At 43.0% G+C, this 21,780-nt stretch overlaps 2 protein-coding genes and 1 long non-coding RNA gene across 5 annotated transcripts; 1 reads left to right on the top strand and 2 right to left on the bottom strand.

The window, feature by feature from the left end:
- Nucleotides 1-323: 323 nt before the first annotated feature.
- Nucleotides 324-2,340, bottom strand: LOC135564336 (uncharacterized). Its single transcript, XR_010460941.1, has 2 exons — nucleotides 2,062-2,340; nucleotides 324-859 (listed from the first exon to the last, which is right to left on the bottom strand). It is a non-coding gene; the product is annotated as an uncharacterized LOC135564336 (long non-coding RNA).
- Nucleotides 2,341-4,146: 1,806 nt separating this feature from the next.
- ociad1 (OCIA domain containing 1) lies at nucleotides 4,147-18,393 on the top strand. Of its 3 annotated transcripts, XM_029632986.2 has the most exons (9): nucleotides 4,147-4,359; nucleotides 4,701-4,785; nucleotides 14,028-14,081; nucleotides 14,179-14,226; nucleotides 14,349-14,478; nucleotides 14,567-14,772; nucleotides 15,022-15,177; nucleotides 17,430-17,516; nucleotides 18,189-18,393. In XM_029632986.2, exons 1-8 carry the CDS (start codon nucleotides 4,312-4,314, stop codon nucleotides 17,465-17,467), a joined length of 765 nt encoding a protein of 254 aa, XP_029488846.1. In that variant the 5' UTR covers nucleotides 4,147-4,311; the 3' UTR covers nucleotides 17,468-17,516; nucleotides 18,189-18,393. The 3 variants fall into 3 exon arrangements, with proteins under 3 accessions (XP_029488846.1, XP_064865184.1, XP_064865185.1); XM_065009112.1 differs by having other exon boundaries at nucleotides 17,430-18,393; XM_065009113.1 differs by lacking the exon at nucleotides 15,022-15,177 and having other exon boundaries at nucleotides 4,148-4,359; nucleotides 17,430-18,393.
- Nucleotides 18,394-19,146: 753 nt separating this feature from the next.
- Nucleotides 19,147-21,449, bottom strand: ociad2 (OCIA domain containing 2). The gene is made up of 6 exons (XM_029632987.2): nucleotides 21,238-21,449; nucleotides 21,063-21,147; nucleotides 20,334-20,387; nucleotides 20,194-20,241; nucleotides 19,735-19,888; nucleotides 19,147-19,402 (listed from the first exon to the last, which is right to left on the bottom strand). Exons 1-6 carry the CDS (start codon nucleotides 21,301-21,303, stop codon nucleotides 19,327-19,329), a joined length of 483 nt encoding a protein of 160 aa, XP_029488847.2. The 5' UTR covers nucleotides 21,304-21,449; the 3' UTR covers nucleotides 19,147-19,326.
- Between the last annotated feature and the right edge of the window lie 331 nt (nucleotides 21,450-21,780).

Consider the following 21,780-nt stretch of genomic DNA (forward strand, 5'->3'; position numbering starts at 1 on the left):
CCTGCCTTTCCTATGCAGAGGCCCAGTGGGTGCGTGCACAATGCAAACACATCTGTACAGCAATCAGAGGCTTATCCCTGAAGGGGGAGGTTGAGAGGATCAGTCAACCACACAGAGAGACATGTATGGGTTGGGGCAGAGAGGGGGTTCATCACCTTAAATGTGACCACAACAAACCAGCCTCCTGTCCTGACCATGACAGTGATCTAACCCATTTTATTCAACAATTTTACATAAGATGTAAGCATTATCGTCATAATTTTATGTAAGATGTAGCCTAAGCACCATAGTCATCTAAATATTGCAATGATAAGCAAAACATGTTTGTTTTTTAAAGCTGCTTTAATACTTTGACCCTTACATTAAACACTAGGATGTTACATGTTAACAGTGAAATGGTAAACATTGGCTGGCCTGGTGAATGACAAGGTCACACTCAAATTCACCCTTTGCATCTGCCTGCTGGCCTCTGATGTAATTGAATATGTTTACGCAACAACACAAAAAGCACCAAAGTCCTTGGATCAAGTGGTTACTGATTATTCAGAGCATGTACCCCAAGAGCATGTGTTCACCTATATTGAACAATGTAGGCGCAAAATGAAATTTAGGGGCACAATGAAAAAGATTTGAGGTAATACAGCCAGAATCCTTTTTCTAGGTGCACTGGTGCTCCTAAATTAATTGCAAGTAAAATGTTCACACTGTAGAGCCCTGACCCATTTGGGAGTGACACACAGACTTTTCTCCAGATGAGAAGTGTATTGCAAAGGCCCCAGGGTCTGAAATTGTTCAGCTCTCTCCACCTCCTGGTTCATTGCAGACTGACCAGATTTCTCTCTGTGTTGCCATCTTACAGCTACAGAAAACAAGAACAAACTCCTCATTGTGTGTCTATTCTCCCTTTGCTGTACAAACACACCAAAAGAGAGAGGCAATGGACAGGCTATTGCCAATATATTGTGATTGATCTTTACTGAGCAGTGTGTGTACTGCCACCGTTTTCACAGATGCTGTAAGGGTGTGGCCTAATTTAAGAGGTGGACAAAAGCAGCTGTTAAACAGGACAAATGCAATTTGGCCTTTGCCGTAATTACACACAGAATCAATTGTGCCCAGGAGCAATCACAGAATGTTAGCTATTACAGTGCTGATTAACTTTAAATATAACACCTACAGAACAGAGGTAGAGTGAGCAAACACCCAGCAATGATATTTGAGAATCCAATATTTTGGGGGAGATTTCCTTTCCTGGTTGTTGGGCTACATAGGTAATGGAGACAACTTTGGGGTACATTGGCATGACAAAGGCAACTAATGTCCGAGTAAGTAAGGTACAGCTGTATAATATACAAGTGTATATGGATATTTGCTGATTAACCGCACTCAGTAACGTTAGTTGTATCCTAGTATTAGACTACCTGCCAAGTTAGGTGTAAAGTCAAATCAAAGTAGGATCGTTGACCATGCTCTAACTTGCCTCGCCTGTGTGACTGCAGCTTGCCTCCTCAAAAACGAGTTTCAGTGGCATAGCATGGTGACAGGAACACCTACGACGTAAATCAACGGATAGACACAGTGGCAAAACAAAAGACGCAAGGGGGGTTTTATCAAATTATTGGTACTGTACATGAGCCAACAACAGCTTGCTATGATTGCCATTGTGCTGTCTTCAATATCGCCAACGTCGTAGCTAGCAAGCGAGTTGGTCACGTTAGATAACTAACTAGCTAGCCAGCCTAGTTTCCTTTATTAATTGGCTGTCTAGCTAGAGCTGGTTAATGTTAGCTAACTGACAACGGTAACATTCATTTGGCTTCCTTCCTGTCCAGTATTTGAGTACTTCTGGGTTTACCAAATCCTGATATGGTTAGCTAATAACACATAGCTAGCAAGACATATCTAACGTTACCCAACTATGCTAGCTAGTATCGAAGCACTTCCATAGCTTATCAATTTATCCGAAACTGCAAACTGCTCGCTACCAAAAGCTAGGTCTGCTAACTTTAATAAATTAGTTATTTGGTAGGACCTTGTATTTCAAATCTCGGCCGAGCTTACCTTTTTTAAAGTACGCTTAGCTTGTTTGCTAGCAATCCAACTCCTCTGGCATGCTAAAATTATAGCTTTTTCCAACAGTGTCAGTGAAACTTCGCTGGGATCGCAAATAAGATATTTCAGTATGTGTCCTCACCTTCCTTTCCCATCCGTTCTTTTTTTGGAACGCTCTTTTAATTTTTTAAAAGATCTAAACTCGTTTTATAGCAACTATCCTCGTTGACAGATTGGTTAACAATTTTGCGGTTTGTGTTGTCTGATATGAGCGTACCACTGTCAAAATGTTGGCAATATGCCCCGCCCTTTGCATTATATGATTGGTTCAAATTGTTTACACCTACATTGTATAAATTATTTTATTTGTTGTTCAGGCTCTGGCAATTTTACACCTCTGCATTGATTGGATGGCGTTCGGATGAGTAGACTGGACGCGGTAAGGTGCTTTTCACATTGACAGGTTGATCACATATAGTGTCCCGCTTCAATCACACCGACAGGGTTATGACGCAAAATGGTATGCAGCATCATCTGGATATGTGTGCAACACAAGTTCAACATTCACCTTCTGCTACCATTTCTGTCAAGACATCTAAGCATACAGTTTGATGCATAAGTTTGATAAATATTATGTATGCAACACACAGAAGGCACTGCAATTGCCTCTGCAATGCAATTGCGCAAGGCAAACGCAGCTTTCCATTGGAAATGAATGCACTTCGGGTGTACCAAAATACAATAACACTATCGGTGTGATCAAGACCCTCCCCCATCCTCCAAGCCCACCCAACCCCATCCGACCTTACACTTTAGGACCTTCAATTATACGATTTTTGTAAAGGTCATCTAGGTGAAAATCTGATTTTTTCAAAATGCAAGACTCTTTAAAAGCTTTGGTCACAGACTTGACAAATTATTTGCTCAAACGAGCCCAACTATTTCAATCTGGAGCAAGTGTTGGTCTTGAGGCTTTGTTGTGTCTGGACCGGGCGTGCTAGTTGTCAGAGCCGAGGGTTGCACCGAGGGTCAGGATAAAGATGAGTCTGTGATGGTAGGAGTGACATTTTTGGAAAAAGTGGGCCCTTTCCTTTTGTCTTATCCATTTGTGGTTTCAGGGAGGTTTAAAACAGAGTTAGGTGCTGTGGAATCGGTGAAGGTAACCAGAAGTGGTCTTGTGATAATTGTTTGTGTTTCTGCTGATCAGAGGGTGCAGGCGCTGCACATTAAACAAATGGGGACAAGAGATGCGAGTTGTTTTGCACTCAAGAAAAGGGCACCATTGAAAGGAGTGATTACATGGTAGCGGTAAATGTGAAAGTTGACCAACCGAAGGGGAAGATTCCCAGTGTTTGTCATGCACATCGTTTGTTGCGACTTAGACAGGATGGCGTAAGAGTTGTGTGTTCTTTTGTGTTTTGATGTTGAGCCGTTGCTGGACAAAGTGATGTTACAGGATATCTTATATACTCTAGGAACTTTTGTGCCGAATACATTACGTTGTTACAGGTGTCAAGCTTATGGGCATGTGGAAGCAGTGTGTAGGAGGAGGTTCCTAGGTGTTAGAAGTGTGCAGAAGGGCATGAGACAAAGGAATGTGTAACATTGGGGAAAGTAGTGGTATGTGTTAATTAAACGGGTGCCCATGGGGCTGGGGATCAGAAATGTCCAGTGTGAGAGAGGCAGGTGGAGGTTTCCAGGGTTAGAGTAGCACAGAAGTTGTCGTATGCTGAGGCAGTGAAGAAAGTAGAGGAAGATGGGTCAAGGGGGAGGGATCCTGAGAGGAGTGGTGTGAGTAGTAGATCTGTACCAGTATAGAGGGATAGGCCAACAAGTCATTTCAGGCTGTTGGCCTGAGATAGGACTAAATATAGTTAAATAGTGGAGTTGGGTGGTGAGTGTGTAGTGTTAGATGGTAGAGTATTTGTTTATTTATTTGAATTATTTATTTATTTTCAAGCAATGCATAAGGGACGTATACTCCAGTCTAGTAGGTGGCAGTAATGCAACATTTATTGGATGTTAACCGCCGTTAAACCTCATCGAAGAAGACTGGGCACGCTTCTTTACGCGTGACGTCTACACTCAGGTTTTGCGTAAGGCAAACGCCTTCTGATTTCAACAGCTTCCCTGCTTTGAGAGGCAGAAAACTTGGAGGTCATTTTTGAAGTTTCAATTGTTTCCCCTGTTACACATGCACATAACCTCGAAATAATGGTGTAGCAAATTTTTCTCAGTACCTCAATTTCTTTTCTAGTCATGTCACAAACGTCAATGGGATTCACTGATCAACAACAAGGGGCTCAGGTACAGTAACAAGCTAACAGTAGCTAGCTAACCGCTAGTTCGCTTTCTGCGGATTAGCTTGCTAGTTAAAGTAAAATGGCTTGCCAAACAAACAGTTTTCCCAAGCTAGCTACAACAGCACTTTCTAGTCGCTAACTCAAACATGAGTAATTAGCAAGTTAATCAAGTAGTACTGTAGTAATACTATCGTCGATAACGCTACTACGCGATGCAAAGTATTTAGTTAAAGTTCGCATTTCAACCACTCCACTCACTACAGTAGACGACTGGCGTATGTAATCTGCTATGTATATGTTATCTAGCTAATTACAATTGCTAAATTTCTGTACCCTGTATAACAGAGTCAAGTTGGGGCACCCTACATTCCCACGGAGGAGGAGAAGAGAGTGTTTCGGGAATGCAACCAAGAGAGCTTTTGGTACAGATGTAAGTCATGCTACAACATAAGGATGTGTTCCAAATAGCACCCTATTCCCAAGCCCTAATCATGACTCTGTTTCATTACACGTAAGTCATTGGACGAAGGCGTCTTCTGTACAGGGAGTTAAGAGCGTGACGCTCTGTCTAAAAAGTAACACGCATTGCTTGCAATATGTTTCTGGAAGCATGAAAGCCCATTTATGCTTGCTCTGGCAATGCGATATGGAAGGTCCATACCAAGCATTTGACGCAACCGCGGTGCCTCCGGATGCTTGTAGAGGCAAAATCAGCTGCGTACTGCATTGCGCCGTGCGTCACAAATGTTGTAACGATGCAGAGGGATCCGTAATAGAGTTCAGCTACCCGACAGGGTAGCGTTATAAATGGGGTTAACGCTAGGTATCACTGAATTGATCACTAGCATTCTGAAGCTGAGCTGCATTTACGGCCTCTGCAGAAGTCAAGGCATTCATGCTTCGCGGAGCAGAGCTGTTGTGAAGGAAGTTGGTGTTTATTCAGTAACTCACACCCCCATTTACCGTCAACCAATCATGTAAATGCAGAGCTATACAGAGCCCGCCGCATTTTTAAACAATTTTGGAGGCGCACAGCGATGTGGTACGGCACTCAATATGGACTCTGTATGCCTCCGGAGGCTCCGCAATTGTGTCACATCCTCCATACTCAGCCTCCTACCACATTCTTGGATCAAGCCTATTTTGGCTTTAAGATCATAACATGGTGTCAGAAGTGCTTAAAACGTCAAATATAAAACATATAAACGCAACATGCAACAATTTCAAAGGTTTTGCTGAGTTACAGTTCATATAAGTGTAACCGTTTTTTGACTTTACGTCCGTCCCCTCGCCCCGACTTGGACGGGAACCAGGGACGCTCTGCACACGTCAACAGTCACTCTCAAAGCATCGTTACCCATCGCTCCACAAAAGCCGCAGCCCTTGCAGAGCAAGGGGAACCACCACTTCAAGGTCTCAGAGCAAGTGACGTCACCGATTGAAACGCCACTAGCGTGCACCACCGCTAACTAGCTAGCCATTTCACATCGGCTACATAAGGAAATCAGCCAATTTAAATTAATTAATTAGGCCCTAATCTATCGATTTCACATGACTGGGCATACACACAGCCATGGGTGGACCTGGCTCCCAAGTGGGTGGGCCTATGCCCTCCCAGGCCCACCCCAGAGGATCCCACATGTGACGCCGGATGTAGAGGTCCTGGAATACGACTTTCCCGAAGCGGATCCTTTGTTTGGACCACCACCCAGGACATTGGATCTAATCCCGGAGGCTGACCCAAAACAACGTCACCGCAGGAGAGGTAGATGGCGTAGCCTCCTGGTCAGACCTTGAAGGCGTACACACCACCCACCACTTCAGGGTATATTACTCACCATTGTCCAGTCTCTAGACGACAAGGTGGATGTAATTAGGGCTAGGGTTGCCTTCCAGAGACATCAGAGATTGTAACATTCTTTGTTTCACGGAACCAAGACTCTCTCGGGATATGTTGTCGGAGTCGGTACAGCCAACTTGTTTCTTCATGCATCGCGCCGACAGAAACATCTCTCTGGTAAGAAGGGCGGGGGTGTGCTTCATGTTTAACGACTCATGGAATAATCAGAACAACATACAGGAACTCGGCTCCTTTTGTTCACCTCACCTAGAATTCCTTACAATCAAATGCCGACAACATTATCTCCCAAAATAATGTTAGTTACGGCCGTGTATTACACCCCCCTCAAGCAGATGTCTCCACAGCCCTCAAGGAACTTCACTGGAATCTATGTAAACTGCAAACCATATATCCTGAGGCTGCATGTATTGTAGCTGGGGATTTTAACAAAGCTAATTTGAGAACAAGGCTACCTAAATTCTATCAGCACATTGACTGTAGCACTCGTGCGAGCAATACACTGGACCACTCCTACACTGACCACTCCTACACTGATGCATACAAGGACCTCTCTTCGACAAATCCGACCACGACTCCATTTTGCTCCTAATGTCCTATAGGCAGAAACTCAAACAGGATATACCTGTAACTAGAACCATTAAACACTGGTCTGCTCAATCGGAATCCACGCTTCAAGATTGTTTTGATCATGCGGACTGGAAAATATTCCGGGAAGCCTCAGAGAATAACATTGATTTATACGCTGACTTGGTGAGTGAGTTTATAAGGAAGTGCATTGAAATGTATCCACTGTGACTATGAAAACCTACCCTAACCAGAAACCGTGGATAGATGGCGGCATTTGCGCAAAACTGAAAGCGCAAACCACTGCATTCAACCATGGAAAGTTGTCTGGGGATATGGCCAAATATAAACAGTGTAGTTATTCCTTCCAAGGCAATCAAACAAGCGAAATGTCAGTTTAGGAACAAAGTGGAGTCATAATTCAACGGCTCAGTCACAAGACATATGTGGTAGGGTCTACAGGCAATTACGGACTACAAAACGAAAACCAGCCACGTCACGGACACCGTCTTGCTTTCAGATAAACTAAACACGTTCTTTGCCCGCTTTGAGGATAATACAGTCCCACCGACGCAGCCTGCTACCTACCAAGGACTTCAAGATGGCCACCATTGTTCCTGTACTCAAGAAGGCAAAGGTAACTGAACTAAATGACTATCACCCCATAGCACTCACTTCCGTCATCATGAAGTGCTTTGAGAGACTAGTCAAGGACCATATCACCTCCACCCTACCTGACACCCTAGACCCACTCCAATTTGCTTACCGCCCAATAGGTCCACAGACGACGCAATCTCAACCACACTGCACACTGCCCTAACCCATCTGGACAAGAGGAATACCTATGTGAGAATGCTGTTCATCGACTACAGCTCGGCATTTAACACCATAGTGCCCTCCAAGCTCGTCATCAAGCTCGAGACCCTGGGTCTCGACCCCGCCCTGTGCAACTGGGTACTGGACTTCCTGACGGGCCGCCCCCAGGTGGTGAGGGTAGGCAACAACATCTCCACCCCGCTGATCCTCAACACTGGGGCCCCACAAGGGTGCGTTCTGAGCCCTCTCCTGTACTCCCTGTTCACCCACGACTGCGTGGCCACGCACGCCTCCAACTCAATCATCAAGTTTGCGGACGACACAACAGTGGTAGGCTTGATTACCAACAACGACGAGACGGCCTACAGTGAGGAGGTGAGGACCCTCGGAGTGTGGTGTCAGGAAAATAACCTCACACTCAACGTCAACAAAACTAAGGAGATTATTGTGGACTTCAGGAAACAGCAGAGGGAACACCCCCCTATCCACATCGATGGAACAGTAGTGGAGAGGGTAGTAAGTTTTAAGTTCCTCGGCGTACACATCACAGACAAACTGAATTGGTCCACCCACACAGACAGCATCGTGAAGAAGGCGCAGCAGCGCCTCTTCAAACCTCAGGAGGCTGAAGAAATTCGGCTTGTCACCAAAAGCACTCACAAACTTCTACAGATGCACAATCGAGAGCATCCTGGCGGGCTGTATCACCGCCTGGTACGGCAACTGCTCCGCCCACAACCGTAAGGCTCTCCAGAGGGTAGTGAGGTCTGCACAACGCATCACCGGGGGCAAACTACCTGCCCTCCAGGACACCTACACCACCCGATGTCACAGGAAGGCCATAAAGATCATCAAGGACAACAACCACCCGTGCCACTGCCTGTTCACCCCGCTATCATCCAGAAGGCGAGGTCAGTACAGGTGCATCAAAGCTGGGACCGAGAGACTGAAAAACAGCTTCTATCTCAAGGCCATCAGACTGTTAAACAGCCACCACTAACATTGAGTGGCTGCTGCCAACACACTGACTCAACTCCAGCCACTTTAATAATGGGAATTGATGGGAAATGATGTAAAATATATCACTAGCCACTTTAAACAATGCTACCTAATATAATGTTTACATACCCCACATTATTCATCTCATATGTATACGTATATACTGTACTCTATATCATATACTGAATCCTTATGAAATACATGTATCACTAGCCACTTTAACTATGCCACTTTGTTTACATACTCATCTCATGTATATACTGCACTCAATACCATCTACTGTATCTTGCCTATGCCGCTCTGTACCATCACTCATTCATATATCTTTATGTACATATTCTTTATCCCCTTACACTTGTGTCTATAAGGTAGTAGTTTTGGAATTGTTAGCTAGATTACTTGTTGGTTATTACTGCATTGTCGGAACTAGAAGCACAAGCATTTCGCTACACTCACACTAACATCTGCTAACCATGTGTATGTGACAAATCAAATTTGATTTGATTTGATTCTGTCATCATGAAGTGCTTTGAGAGACTAGTCACGGATCATATCACCTTCACCTTACCTGCCACCCTAGACCCACTTTAGTTTGCAGTCCCAACATGTCCACAGACAATGCAATCGCCTGCACACTGCCCTATCCCTACTGGACAAGAGGAATACCTATGTAAGAATACTGTTCATTGACTACAGCTCAGCATTCAACACCATAGTACCCTCCAAGCTCATCATTAAGCTTGAGGCCCTGGGTCTCAACCCCGCCCTGTGCAATTGGGTCCTAGACTTGCTGACTGGCAGACCCCAGGTGGTGAGGGTAGGAAACAACATCTCCACTTCGCTGATCCTCAACATTGGTGCTTGCTCAGCCCCCTCCTGTACTCCCTGTTCACCCATGACTGCGTGGCCATGCACGCCTCCAACTCACTCATGAAGTTTGCAGACGACACAACAGTAGTGGCTTGATTACCAACAACAACGAGACAGCCTACAGGGAGGAGGTGAGGGCTCTCGGAGTGTGGTGTCAGGAAAACCCCCTCACTCACCGTCAACAAAACAAAGGAGATGATCGGAGACTTCAGGAAACAGTAGAGGGCGCACCCTCCCCATCCACGGGACCACAGTGGATAAGGTGGAAAGCTTCAAGTTCCTCAGCGTACACATCACGGACAAACTGAAATGGTCCACCCACACAGACAGCGTGGTGAAAAATGCGCAACAGCACCTCTTCAACCTCAGGAAGCTGAAGAAATTTGGCTTGTCACCTAAAACCCTCACTAACTTTTACAGGTGCACAATTGAGAGAATCCTGTCAGGCTGTATCACGGCAACTGCACCACCTCCGACCGCAGGGCTCTCCAAAGGTTGGTGCGGTCTGCACAACGCATCACCGGGAGCAAACTACCTGCCCTCCAGGACACCTACAGCACCCGATGTCCCAGGAAGGACAAAAAGATCATCAAGGACAACAACCACCCGAGCCACTGCCTGTTCACCCCGCTATCATCCAGAAGGCTATGTCCGTACAGGTGCATCAAAGCTGGGACAGAGAGACTGAAAAACAGCTTCTATCTCAAGACCATCAGATTGTTAAACAGCCATCACTAGCACAGAGAGGCTGCTGGCTACATACAGATTTGAAATCATTGGCCACTTTAATAAATGGATCACTAGTCACTTTAAATAATAGCACTTTAATGTTTACATATTACGTTACTCATATGTATATACTGTATTTTATACCATGTATTGCATCTTGCCTATACTGCTCGGCCATCTCTCATCTATATAATTATATGTACGTATTCTTATTCCATCCTTTTTACATTTGTGTGTATAAGGTAGTTGTTGTGGAATTGTTAGATATTACTTCCCTGTCGGAACTAGAAGCACAAGCATTTCGCTACACTCACATTAACATCTGCTAACCATGTGTATGTGACCAATAACATTTTATTTGATTCAGAAATGAACATTACATCTTTGGCAAAAGCTCTGGGGGACAGTTCCTGTAGCCAGCATGCCAATTGCATGCTCCCTTATGTTGAGAAAATGTAGTGTGTGACATAACTGCACATTTTAGAGTGGCCTTTCATTGGCCCTAGCACAAGGTGCATCTGTATATATAAAACAGAAGAGATTATTTCCCCCAAACATTTGCTTGAGTTTTGTCGGAGTTTAGAGTGACCAAAAGTAGCTAATGGCTCTCTCTTGTCTTTGTTCATTGAGCAGAGCCAGAGATACTTTTTAAGGATATGGTAATCTCCATTGGAATATACTTTAAAGATATGGTAATCTCCATTGGAATATACTTTAAAGATATGGTAATCTCCATTGGAATATACATTTGAAAGATATGGTAATCTCCATTGGAATATACTTTTTAAGGAGCTGGTAATCTCCGTTGGAATATATTTTAAAAATATGGTAATCTCCATTGGAATATACTTTTTAAGAAGCTGGTAATCTCCGTTGGAATATACATTTTAAAGATATGGTAATCTCCATTGGAATATACTTTTTAAGGAGCTGGTAATCTCCGTTGGAATAGTATTAACGCCCATCATGTTCGTCGTCCATGCAACGTCAATGGACCGCGCGGTGCACTCTGGGTGATTCTGTGACACGGAGAGCTCTCCTTCAAGGAGGGAATGGGAGTCAATTAGGCGCTATCTCAAAAATCCAACATCTACCATGCATTTCTTAAACAAGAAATATAACATTACACATTTTCGCAAGATGTGAAATAATTAATCTGGGATCTGTTTTATTGTATAGTTTTGGAATTGTGACATTACGTACTTTCGAGGAAAATGGACATTTCTCAACTAATACCGATTTTGAGAAGGGATTATATGACGATTAGTTTAGCGACCGTGTGACGCAGCATGACAACATGAACGTGATTGGTCAACAGTCTGTGGGGCGTTATGCGTTCTTCCATTCATGGTCCAGTGGGATTCCTTTCTCTTAATATCTCTGGCAGAGCTGCTAAGCGCAGCGATCGTGTGACCGGAAGGAACAGTTAATGGCTTTACTAAAGGAGGAAGTCCATAATGATTTCGGCTTTTGGGCAGGGCCGGGCCTTAAATTTGGCAGAAGCAATCCGGGCCCGTGTTGGGCAGGGCAGAGCCTGAACGTAGCGAGTGTGGCTAAAATAAGTATGAATGCTCTTACTTCTGCGGAGGCAGCCTCGCAGTAAATGCTGTACAGCCACTGCAGATGTCGTATTGACCATGCAGAATCGTTAACGCCTCAACTCGTTCAAATTACCCATAAATACTCGGATGTCATACATTTCAATGGAGACGTCCACAACGGAGTGAATGCGCAACGCCCTCTTGCGGTTGAAGGCTCCGTCGCGAGACAGACACTGCATACTTAAAAAAAATCTGACTTTGCCTCGTCTTCAGTTCAGCCAGTCTGCCAAAGAGCAGGGAGTTAACAAAACAGAAGATAAATGTGGTTTTCGGTGATGGCTTCATGGTATAGTTAGTAACTTGTAAACAATTACCCATAACAATAATTGAGTACTATTTGAATAGTAATGTTAAATAATACACATTGGCTGTTAAGCTAATTATATTATGACTGTTGCCTCCCATTTAAGTTTGATGGTAATTACGTTTTTATGATAATTGTTAGGTGGAGAGGTTGGTAGCTGCAATGCTATGTTCAACCTAGCCTAGCTTTTAGCTAACGTTAGCTATCTGCTCTGCAAGCTAGCTTGACTTCGTTAGATAAACAAGTTGAGGAAAAAGTAACTAAAGAACATTTATCATCTGAGACAATATATTTATCCTGTCTTGAATGAAAAGGTCATTTTGCAATCTCCCAAAATAAATGTGATCTCTGACAAGACAGGCTCTCCATCTTGCATTACAAACACTACACTTCTCGGTTCAGTAGCTGGGCAAGACTCCGTGAAGATGACGTACAGTAGGGCGTAATGAAATGCGTCACGATGTGAACGGGTCAACTTTCTAGAAGCATTAGACCAGAACCAAGATACTGTTAGACGTATAAGTTTGAAACGAGAAAGCTATTTTGTAGTTTTACATTGTGCCCGTTGCCTACACAAAAATGTAGAAAAACAAATTAAAATAACCATGGTTTTCAAACCACTCAGCATATAGGTTACTGAAGGTAAAATTCCAGCTCATCACTAGAAAATTATGCAATTTTTCAGCGCTAATGTTAAGGGTGCCGCACTAGACAGGTGTGTTCAATATTTCAACTTGTGCGGTGTGGTGGTGCAAACGGAAGTACACACAGACTCAACAAGCTAGCGTTTAGCGATTTGAAAAGCGAAGCACATGTGCGTCAAGTATAGAAAATGTGGGCTAGACATCCGGCAAAACATATATGCAACTGGTGGACACTGTATGACATGCTTACCAGACCACGCATTTGTGACGCATATCTGGGGTGTATTCATTATGCTGATTATGTTGCAAAACATTTCTTAAACAGAAACGAACGGGGAGGGACTTAGCTGAATTTCTCCAATAGAAACTCTTGTTTTAGTGTCAATTTTGGGGGGGGGGCTAATGATTACACCCAGGGGTTAAATTGGTCCGAGTCCGAGACGACACCTGTGATCCAAATGAGAGCCAGGTGGAGCTAAGACCAGGTACCTTTTTGTTATTTGAATTATCTAATGAATTTTTTTTGTCATTTTGATGGATAGGAGAGAGAGACTTGGTTTTTAAAGAACATTTCCTGCAATTCTACACATTTTGTCATGATTTATGCCATGTTAATCTAAGCCCACTGGAGGGCAGGGCCCCTGGGAACATAAAGTTTGTGGACAATAAGGCTGAACATTGAATGTTTAATGTAATTCTGCCATGATTACAAGTTTATACTAATTTAGCAATAAAAAAAATTGTTAGCTGACATGGCTAATTCAGTGACTGTCATTGACTGACATAAGAGAAAAACAGCTGTTGCACAACCAGATTTTGAAATGGCATGTTGTTCATTCTACTACTCTAACTAGCTGACCAACTAGATGACCAATTTATGCAGAAATCCAGGTATTTCCAAATGGTTCCCATACTTTTTCTTGCCACTGTGTACTCTACTGGTCAAATGTTTTAGAACACCTAGTTATTCAAGAGTTTTTCTTTATTTTTACTATTTTCTACATTGTAGAATAATAGTGAAGACTGTGATATGTGCTTTTTGTCAGTATATATTTAGGCTAGTACATTATATCATCCCCTCAGCTGAGCCCACTAACTACGGACCTTCCAAATCCCAATTTAACCACTGATTACACCCCAGGTTTACCCCTTCTGTTTCTCTCTGATTTCTCATTTACTCAAGTTTGTAGCTACTAAAGTGTTTTGAGCATGCATTGTTGAAATAAAGAGTTATAAGGATGTATAGATTCTGTATGCACTAATGACATCATTTTGTATTCACAGCCCTTCCATTAACTGCTGTGGCAGTGTCTGTAGCTCAAGCACTCGTTATGAAAGGTATGTTTAATGCTCAGTCCTGTGAGATTGTAATTAAAATATCAGCCTCTATTGCCTTTCATTGGGTTAGAAAGTAAAGTCAATCTCTCCCTTTCAGGAGTCCTTGCACCCTCACCACGATTTGGTTCCCTGCCTAAAGTAGCTAGTAAGTGAAGGCTGAATATGAGGCTTTTCAGTGTCCTGCTGGAATTCAAAATGTGTATGTATATGTACCAGTGTCATGTCTATGGGAATATTCACTTTTGTGTGCGTGGTGTCTATTTTCAGTTGCTGGTCTGTTTGGGTACATTGGCGGGAAGATCTCTTACACAAAGATATGTCAGGAGAAGTTCAAAAATCTGGAGAATTCCCCATTGGGTGAAGCCCTAAGACAAGGACAACGTCATATCCCTCAACAGTTAGTATTGCATCTAATCTCCTTTCCCCATTGTGGTAACTGGTTATTGTTTTGACATCTTACCAAGTTACATTTTCATTGGAACCAGGTTTGCTCCTCAGAACCCATCAGAGTTGGGAGATCCTAACCAGGCTTTTTTTGAACAAGCCTCCCAGTCAGTGGCGGAACCTCGCACCCAAGCAGACTCCTTCAGCTACCCTAGTGACTTCTCCTATAGTGATCAGGGTGCTCTGTTGAGCCCTCCCCTCAATGAGTCTGACCCCACAGGAGCTGCAGCTGATGTCAACCAACCAGGTACGGACATCAGGATTTACATGTTGTTATTACAGACATGGATAATACTCTCTCACTCATCCTTGTTTTATTCTCAGAATTGTCTTCAAGATGAATGTTATTTAGTTTAAGTAAAGAGAGCATTTGAGAACATTATCTCACTTTTGAATCAGCTGTGGTTGGAAGTCTACAGATTTTGTATTGGCCCTGGCCGGACGCCTTGAATAGCAGTTTTCTCTGAAAGGTTTCCTCCCCTCACTGCCTTTTTAGTCCCTCCTTACTTGGATGATGAGACTCCCAAAAAGAGACCAACCCTGTACGAGGACCTACGAAGCAGAAACCGTGAGAACTATGAGGTTACCCTGACCCAAAAGGCAGACATTCTGCTCAAGTCCCCGGCTGAAACACCTGTTCCGAAGAGAGATGGTGATTCATTCCCCACAGAGATCTGTTATTATTGGGACTATTTACATATGGTGCTTACAATGGGGGTATGATTATTCAGTGTCAACAACAGTGCTCACATACTTGGACATCAGTGTCTTTGGCCAGAGCAGGGGGTCTGTATCAAGGAACATGCTAAGATACGCTAACATTTGCTTTTTAGTTTGTAGCAATAATTAGCCATGCAGGCTGCCTCACATCCAGCCGTGATTGGGAGTCCCATAGGGCGGCGCACAATTGGCACAGCGTCGCCGGGGTAGTCATTGTAAATAAGATTTTTTCTTAACTGACTTGCCTAGTTAAATAAAGGTTAAATAAATGTTTTTTTAAATGTAGCCTTTTATAATTGTTGAATTAAACAAACACAATATTCCGGGTGCATTAGTGAACTACATTGCATAGACATACAGTACCAGTCAAAAGTTTTGTCACACCTACTCATTCCAGGGTTTTTCTTTATTTTGACTATTTTCTACATTGTAGAATAATAGTGAAGACATCAAAACTTACACATATGGAATCATGTAGTAAACCAAACAGTGTTAAATAAATAAAAATTCATTTTTATATTTGAGATTCTTGAAAGTAGCCACCCTTTGCCTTGATGACAGCTTTGCACACACTTGGCGTTCTCTCAACTTGCTTCACCTGGAATGCTTTTCCAACAGTCTTGAAGGAGTTTCCACATATGCTGAGCCCTTGTTGGCTGCTTTGCCTTTACTCATCCCAAACCATCTCAAATGGGTTGAGGTCGGGTGATTGTGGATGCCAGGTCATCTGATGCAGCACTCCTCCTTGGTCAAATAGCCCTTAAACAGCCTGGAGGTGTGTTGGGTCATTGTCCTGTTGAAAAACAAATGATAGTCCCACAAAGTACAAACCAGATGCGATGGGGTATCGCTATCGGAATGCTGTGGTAGCCATGCTGGTTGTGTGCCTTGAATTCTAAATAAATCCCAGACAGTGTCACCAGCAAAGCACTCCCACACCATCACACCTCCTCCTCCATGCTTCAAGGTGGGAACCACACATACGGAGATCATCGGTTCACCTACTCTGTGTCTCACAAAGACACTGCATTTGGAACCAAAAATCTCAAATTTGGACTCATCAGACTGAAGGACAGATTTCCACCAGCCTAATGCCCATTGCTCGTGTTTCTTGGTTCAAGCAAGTCACTCCTTCTTATTGGTGTCCTTTAGTAGTGGTTTCTTTGCAGCAATTCAACCATGAAGACCTGATTCACACAGTCTCCTTTGAACAGTTGATGTTGAGATGTGTCTGTTACTTGAACTCAGTGAAGCATTTATTTGGGCTGCCATTTCTGAGGCTGTTAACTCTAACAAACTTATCCTCTGCAGCTGAGGTAACTCTGGTTCTTCCTTTCCTGTGGCGGTCCTCATGAGAGCCAGTTTCATCATAGCGCTTGATGGTTTTTGCAACTGCACTTGAAGAACTTTCAAAGTTCTTGACATTTTCTGCATTGACTGACCATGTCTTTAAAGTAATGATGGACTGTCACTTCTCTTTGCTTGTTTGAGCTGTTCTTGCCATAATATGGACTTTGTCTTTTACCAAATAGGGTTATCTTCTGTTTCTACCCCTACCTTGTCACAACACAACTGATTTCCTCAAACACATTAAGAAGGAAAACAATTACACTAACTTTTAACAAAGCACACCTGTTCATTGAAATGCATTCCAGGTGACTACCTCATGAAGCTGGTTAAGATAATGGCTCCCTAGTGGCGCAGCGGTTTAAGGCACTGCATCTCAGTGCTTGAGGCGTCACTACTGACACCCTTGTTCGATTCCATGCTGTATCACAACCGGCTGTGATTGGGAGTCCCATAGGGCGGTGCTCAATTGGCCCAGCATCGTCCGTGTTTGGCCGGTGTAGGTTGTCATTGTAAATAAGAATTTGTTCTTAACTGACTTGTGTAGTTAAATCAAAAAATATATAAATAACGTTTTTTTTTTAAATACAGAGTGTGTGCAAAGCTGTCATCAAGGCAAAGGGTGGCTACTTTGAAGAATCTCAAATATAACATTTTGATGTAACTTTTTTTGGTTACTACATGATTCCTTATGTGTTATTTCGTAGTTTTGATGTCTTCACTATTCTACAATGTAGAAAATAGTAAAAATAAATAAACTCTGGAATGAGTAGGTGTCCAAATATTTTGACTGGGACTGTATGTCTGATTCTCCTAATGGTTATTTTGTCTCCACAGTGAAAAAGAACCAATATGGAGATGCATGGGACGAGTGAAGAGTCTGCTTCAGGAGCCAGTGATCAGCTGCTGCACCAGGAGAAGAAGGCAAGAGGGCACATGTAGTATACACAAGACCTCTGCTTTTTATGCAATCATGCTATAGAAATCTGAAAAACACGTTTGACGTTTCCGAAGTGATGAATGCAAAATCATATATTGTCAAAAGGTTAACATGAATAGCAGCTTTCTAGAATTGTCCAATGCAGTTGAATGCAGCCAACAAGCTTACCACTGTGTATCAGTGAAGGCTGCTGAGGGGAGGACTGCTCATAATAATGGCTGGAATGGAGTCAATCGAATGGTATCAAACACGTCTCCATTCCAGCCGTTATACTTCATTTCCAGCCATTATTATGAGCCATCCTCCTATCAGCAGCCTTCGCTGCTAAGTTTCCATCCCATCATTTTAGCATTATAACTGGGTCTTATTCAAATGTGAATGTTCAGTATTACCAGTGAGCTCATACTATTTTGAAGGTTTATTTGTAAGTCCTAAATTAATGTAATTGAATATGTCCATTTGGTGTTATCTGGACCGTATCTGGCATCAGATTATTGCGTTGAGGGTGGCAGATCAGATTATAATGCTATATGATGTAAAAACAGAATGTTGAGGGCCTCTTTGAAGACCATCTTAGCACAGGTGGACATCTGAAGGTTTAGTTTGGCAGGGTGTTGTCTCAGTAATAATGGATAGGTCCCCTTGTTTTTTCCCAGCGGTGTCAAAAGTAACATAAAACAGAAGCTGCGTTGACTGAGATGTCCTCCAGGACCAAGCTTACCCAGATTCTCTGGTCTGTTGACTTTTCAGCAAGGTGTGGCGCAGACATAAAAAAAATAGCACTGTGTAACACGTATCTCTTTCCTTCTGTTTATGTTTTGTCAAACAACTGTGTTGATTATTAAATCATAGCCAAATTGGTTTCGGTGTGCCGGCTGTAGTCATCTCTCATTTATGCTCTATACCAGGGATCATCAACTAGATTCAGCCCCGGGCCAATTATTATTATTTTTTCTTGAGATGATGGTCAGGGGGCCGGAACATAATCACAAGTAATTTGCTTGCAGACTGTAAGAACCCCAAACTGACTAAAATATACTAATTGCAAACCTTGCTTACATTTGTATAAAATCACACCTACTGTATCACTATGCGTGGGAATACTTTGGAACTGATTTCCAAAATTCCAAAATTTCCCTTAGAGCTGATTTGCTGGTGTTTTTAGTCTTAAGCTCCCCAAAATAATAATTAAATATGTATTTTTTGCTCCAAAAACTTGAGGGGCCAAGTCAAATCACCCACGGGCCGACAGTTGGGGGACTTTAACACTGTATGCTAGCTTTGTTAGGTTGACTGACTGACTGACTTACAAACACATGCATGCCAAAGTAGAAGTTGGCCCAAGTGATTTTCTCTCATAGACTACTTATGACCCAGAGTCTCATGCAAACCACGCACCAATACATTAAATAACATGCCCCAAGGGCCTCTGATCGTTCTGTCTCTGCTGGAGTATGAATTGGAGGGGTGTTAACTTTCATAATAAAAAGAATATGGCACAGCCATCTCAGATCTTTTCAACAATGCTGTGATGACTGTCCCTCGGCAATGACTGCTACATGTTGTCATCCTGAATACACACAAACCTCAACACAAGTCATCAAGGTATTTAACTGAGGTAAAAACGCAATTTTTATTTTTGGTAGAACTTTTACAAAATCATTACTTCATGTCCATTTGCAATGCATCGCCTGAATTGGACTCCAAGGTTTGTAAAACATACTTGGGGGAGAACAGACAAGGATCATTAGAATTGAGTACACAAACTTTGGGTGTAGACAGTGTGTGTGTGTTTTAGCTTTGCACACCCTCTATTGGTGCAGCAGGGGCTTGCTGTTGCTTACACTCTTCACACACGTGGTGGCAGTATCTAAAAGAGGCAGAGAAACCTGTTAATGTTAACTCGCCAACCGCTTTAGTATAATCTCGGAAACCCATAACTAAAATCTTAAGTGATTACATTAGATGCTATGTTATGCTATGTGTGTCTGTCCACGAGAGATTAAGCTTTAGTATCACTCACACCAACATGCAATAAATACAATTCTTATGCTAGTGCCTTAACTTGAACCTAAAAGATAACCCACTGGCATGATAAGGTTTAAGCCACATAGATACCAGCTATCTCCCTGTTACATAATCCCTTCAGAAAAAAAGACTACCATGGGCAACAGAAGTGACAAAGTCCTCAGCTCTACTCACCTGTGTCCTGGGCCAGAACCACGCCCTCCAAATGGGCCGGGTCCAAAACCATATTCAGATTCTGGACCAAAGACGGGCCCAAGTCTCTGGAACTTATTTCTGCAGGTTGTAACATACGAAGCCTTCCCCACTGCATAACCAAGGACACCAGCCGCTGAAGGGACAAGATCATTGGTCATAAACATGTTAAAACTCTGTAATACAGGTTGTCTAGCTGCCACTTTTGGAATGTCCAAAGGAGTCTATCCACTTTTTATGAATCAGTGTTTATCTAGCAGCTGCGCATTTGTCACTGAGTAGGGAGCAGCAACTGAGTCCAATAGTCCCATCAGCACTGAGACAGATGTGTAACTAAGTCACCATAGAAACCAGGTTTCCCCAAACACAAGTATGGGAAACACACATGATAAAACCTGCTGGACAGAACCCTCTACTTCCACTTATGGGCTCACAGCTCACCTGCTAGTTTTGGGAATGGGCCAAGTCTCTTTGATGCACTCCAAACTCCTGCAACAAAATATTATACAGTGCATGTTTGTTTATGATGTTAAACCTGAACCTTGATTTAAGCTATGACTAATGTTATGTGAGTGTCTTACCTTTGTAGATGAGCCCCCCAGTGACAGCCATGCTTCCCAGAGAGAGGGGAAGAGCTGAGAGGAACATGAGAACAGAGGTTAGTAGTTGTACCAATTTACAGCAGCCGGAATCAATCAAACCTGCACTACAATAACCCCACACTGAGGACAAATCAACTTGTTCCTGTGGTGCGAAGGTATTGTTAAAATCAAAGGGAGTCCTGCTTTTTCCCCACACCACTTAGTTAGAATGTGCAGTAGTGTGACACGGAAACACTTGTTTTCTAACGGAGTGGGTTTCATTTTCAGCTTTATTTATATCATGCCTTTTCACTGAGCTTCTGTAATGGAGCTCATTAACCCCTCTGGTGACCGATGGTCAAAGAACAAAGCATTAAAAAAAGGTTTAAAGTCCTCTTCCGAAGTAACGCTTTGAATAGAGGCCCATCATCAATCGCCAACAGCATACTCAGATGGGGCCATTTTTTAGCTTTGAGACAGGATTTGGAAGCAGACGGTAGAATTTGAAAACATGCCATAGCCAGAGAAAGGGGCCTGATTAAAGGGCCACTGACTTATATGACTCCTACTAATGGGTTTGCTGTTTACAAAAGACGCACTACCTACCTGGAAATGGCGAGCAAGCCACAGAGGGTCTAGCATCAATGGAGTTTCTTTGAGAAATAACAAGCTTTTTGCAGTGTATGTGTAATTGCTTGGATTAAAAAGTTCAGCACCCTTGGTCAATACCTCTATACCAGAAGCTCTCTTCCTTGCAATCCTTCCAGATTTGTCTCACGTCGTCTCTGTGGATGTGTTGATCTCCGTGTTGACACTGGGACACACCAGACAGGTCAGAGATTGGAGGTCACCCACACCATACAGTTCACTAATCGTGTCTGAGTATTGTGTGTGCGTGTTTCACCTTCTTCCATGGGGTGGCTCCCTCTGCCTTCACTGTTACTGTTTTCTCAAGGGTTTCAGAGCTCATGATGTCAAGTGTTTGAAAGAATCTCTTATTTGCTCAAATACTCTGCTCAACTTTTCACTTGGACCTGAATTACCTATGGTCTTCGTTGCTACTCCTTTCGCTTTACTCTCGTATTTTCCTCGTCTACAAAGTCTCTCTCACTCCTCCCTTTTTGAGTAAACACTGAAGAGGCCCTGCCCACCAAAAGGTCTGTTGAAAAAGCCTCTAATACAGACACCGGAAAATCTCTCTCTCGCTTGCTCACACACACAAACTCACACACAGGTCAAAGCTGTCCTAATAAAAGCTTAAGTGATTATTTATATGTTATAATGACATGATGCAATTGGACAGAAACCTCCAATTCATGAAAATCCCCGAGTCATTCAACTCACCTTTGAACATGTTTCTTTACCCCAGCCAGTATAAAACAGCATGATAAATTGGTGTTTATTGTTCTTGTTCTGCATCTGTGAGATGGGGCAGATATTTATTAAT

The sequence above is a fragment of the Oncorhynchus nerka genome, linkage group LG24, assembly GCF_034236695.1.
Source record: "Oncorhynchus nerka isolate Pitt River linkage group LG24, Oner_Uvic_2.0, whole genome shotgun sequence".
NCBI classification, from domain to species: Eukaryota; Metazoa; Chordata; class Actinopteri; order Salmoniformes; family Salmonidae; genus Oncorhynchus; species Oncorhynchus nerka.

Coding starts and splice junctions, on each gene's coding strand:
- ociad2 (XM_029632987.2), bottom strand. CDS start 21,303: ATGAGCTCTGAAACCCTTGAGAAAACAGTAACAGTGAAGGCAGAGGGA. Junction 20,388..21,062: donor AGAGAGCTTCTGGTATAGAG/GTATTGACCAAG, acceptor TGTTCCTCTCAG/CTCTTCCCCTCTCTCTGGGA. Junction 19,403..19,734: donor GGTTCTGGCCCAGGACACAG/GTGAGTAGAGCT, acceptor TGCCTCTTTTAG/ATACTGCCACCACGTGTGTG.
- ociad1 (XM_065009112.1), top strand. CDS start 4,312: ATGTCACAAACGTCAATGGGATTCACTGATCAACAACAAGGGGCTCAG. Junction 4,360..4,700: donor ATCAACAACAAGGGGCTCAG/GTACAGTAACAA, acceptor CCTGTATAACAG/AGTCAAGTTGGGGCACCCTA. Junction 14,479..14,566: donor CAACGTCATATCCCTCAACA/GTTAGTATTGCA, acceptor CATTGGAACCAG/GTTTGCTCCTCAGAACCCAT.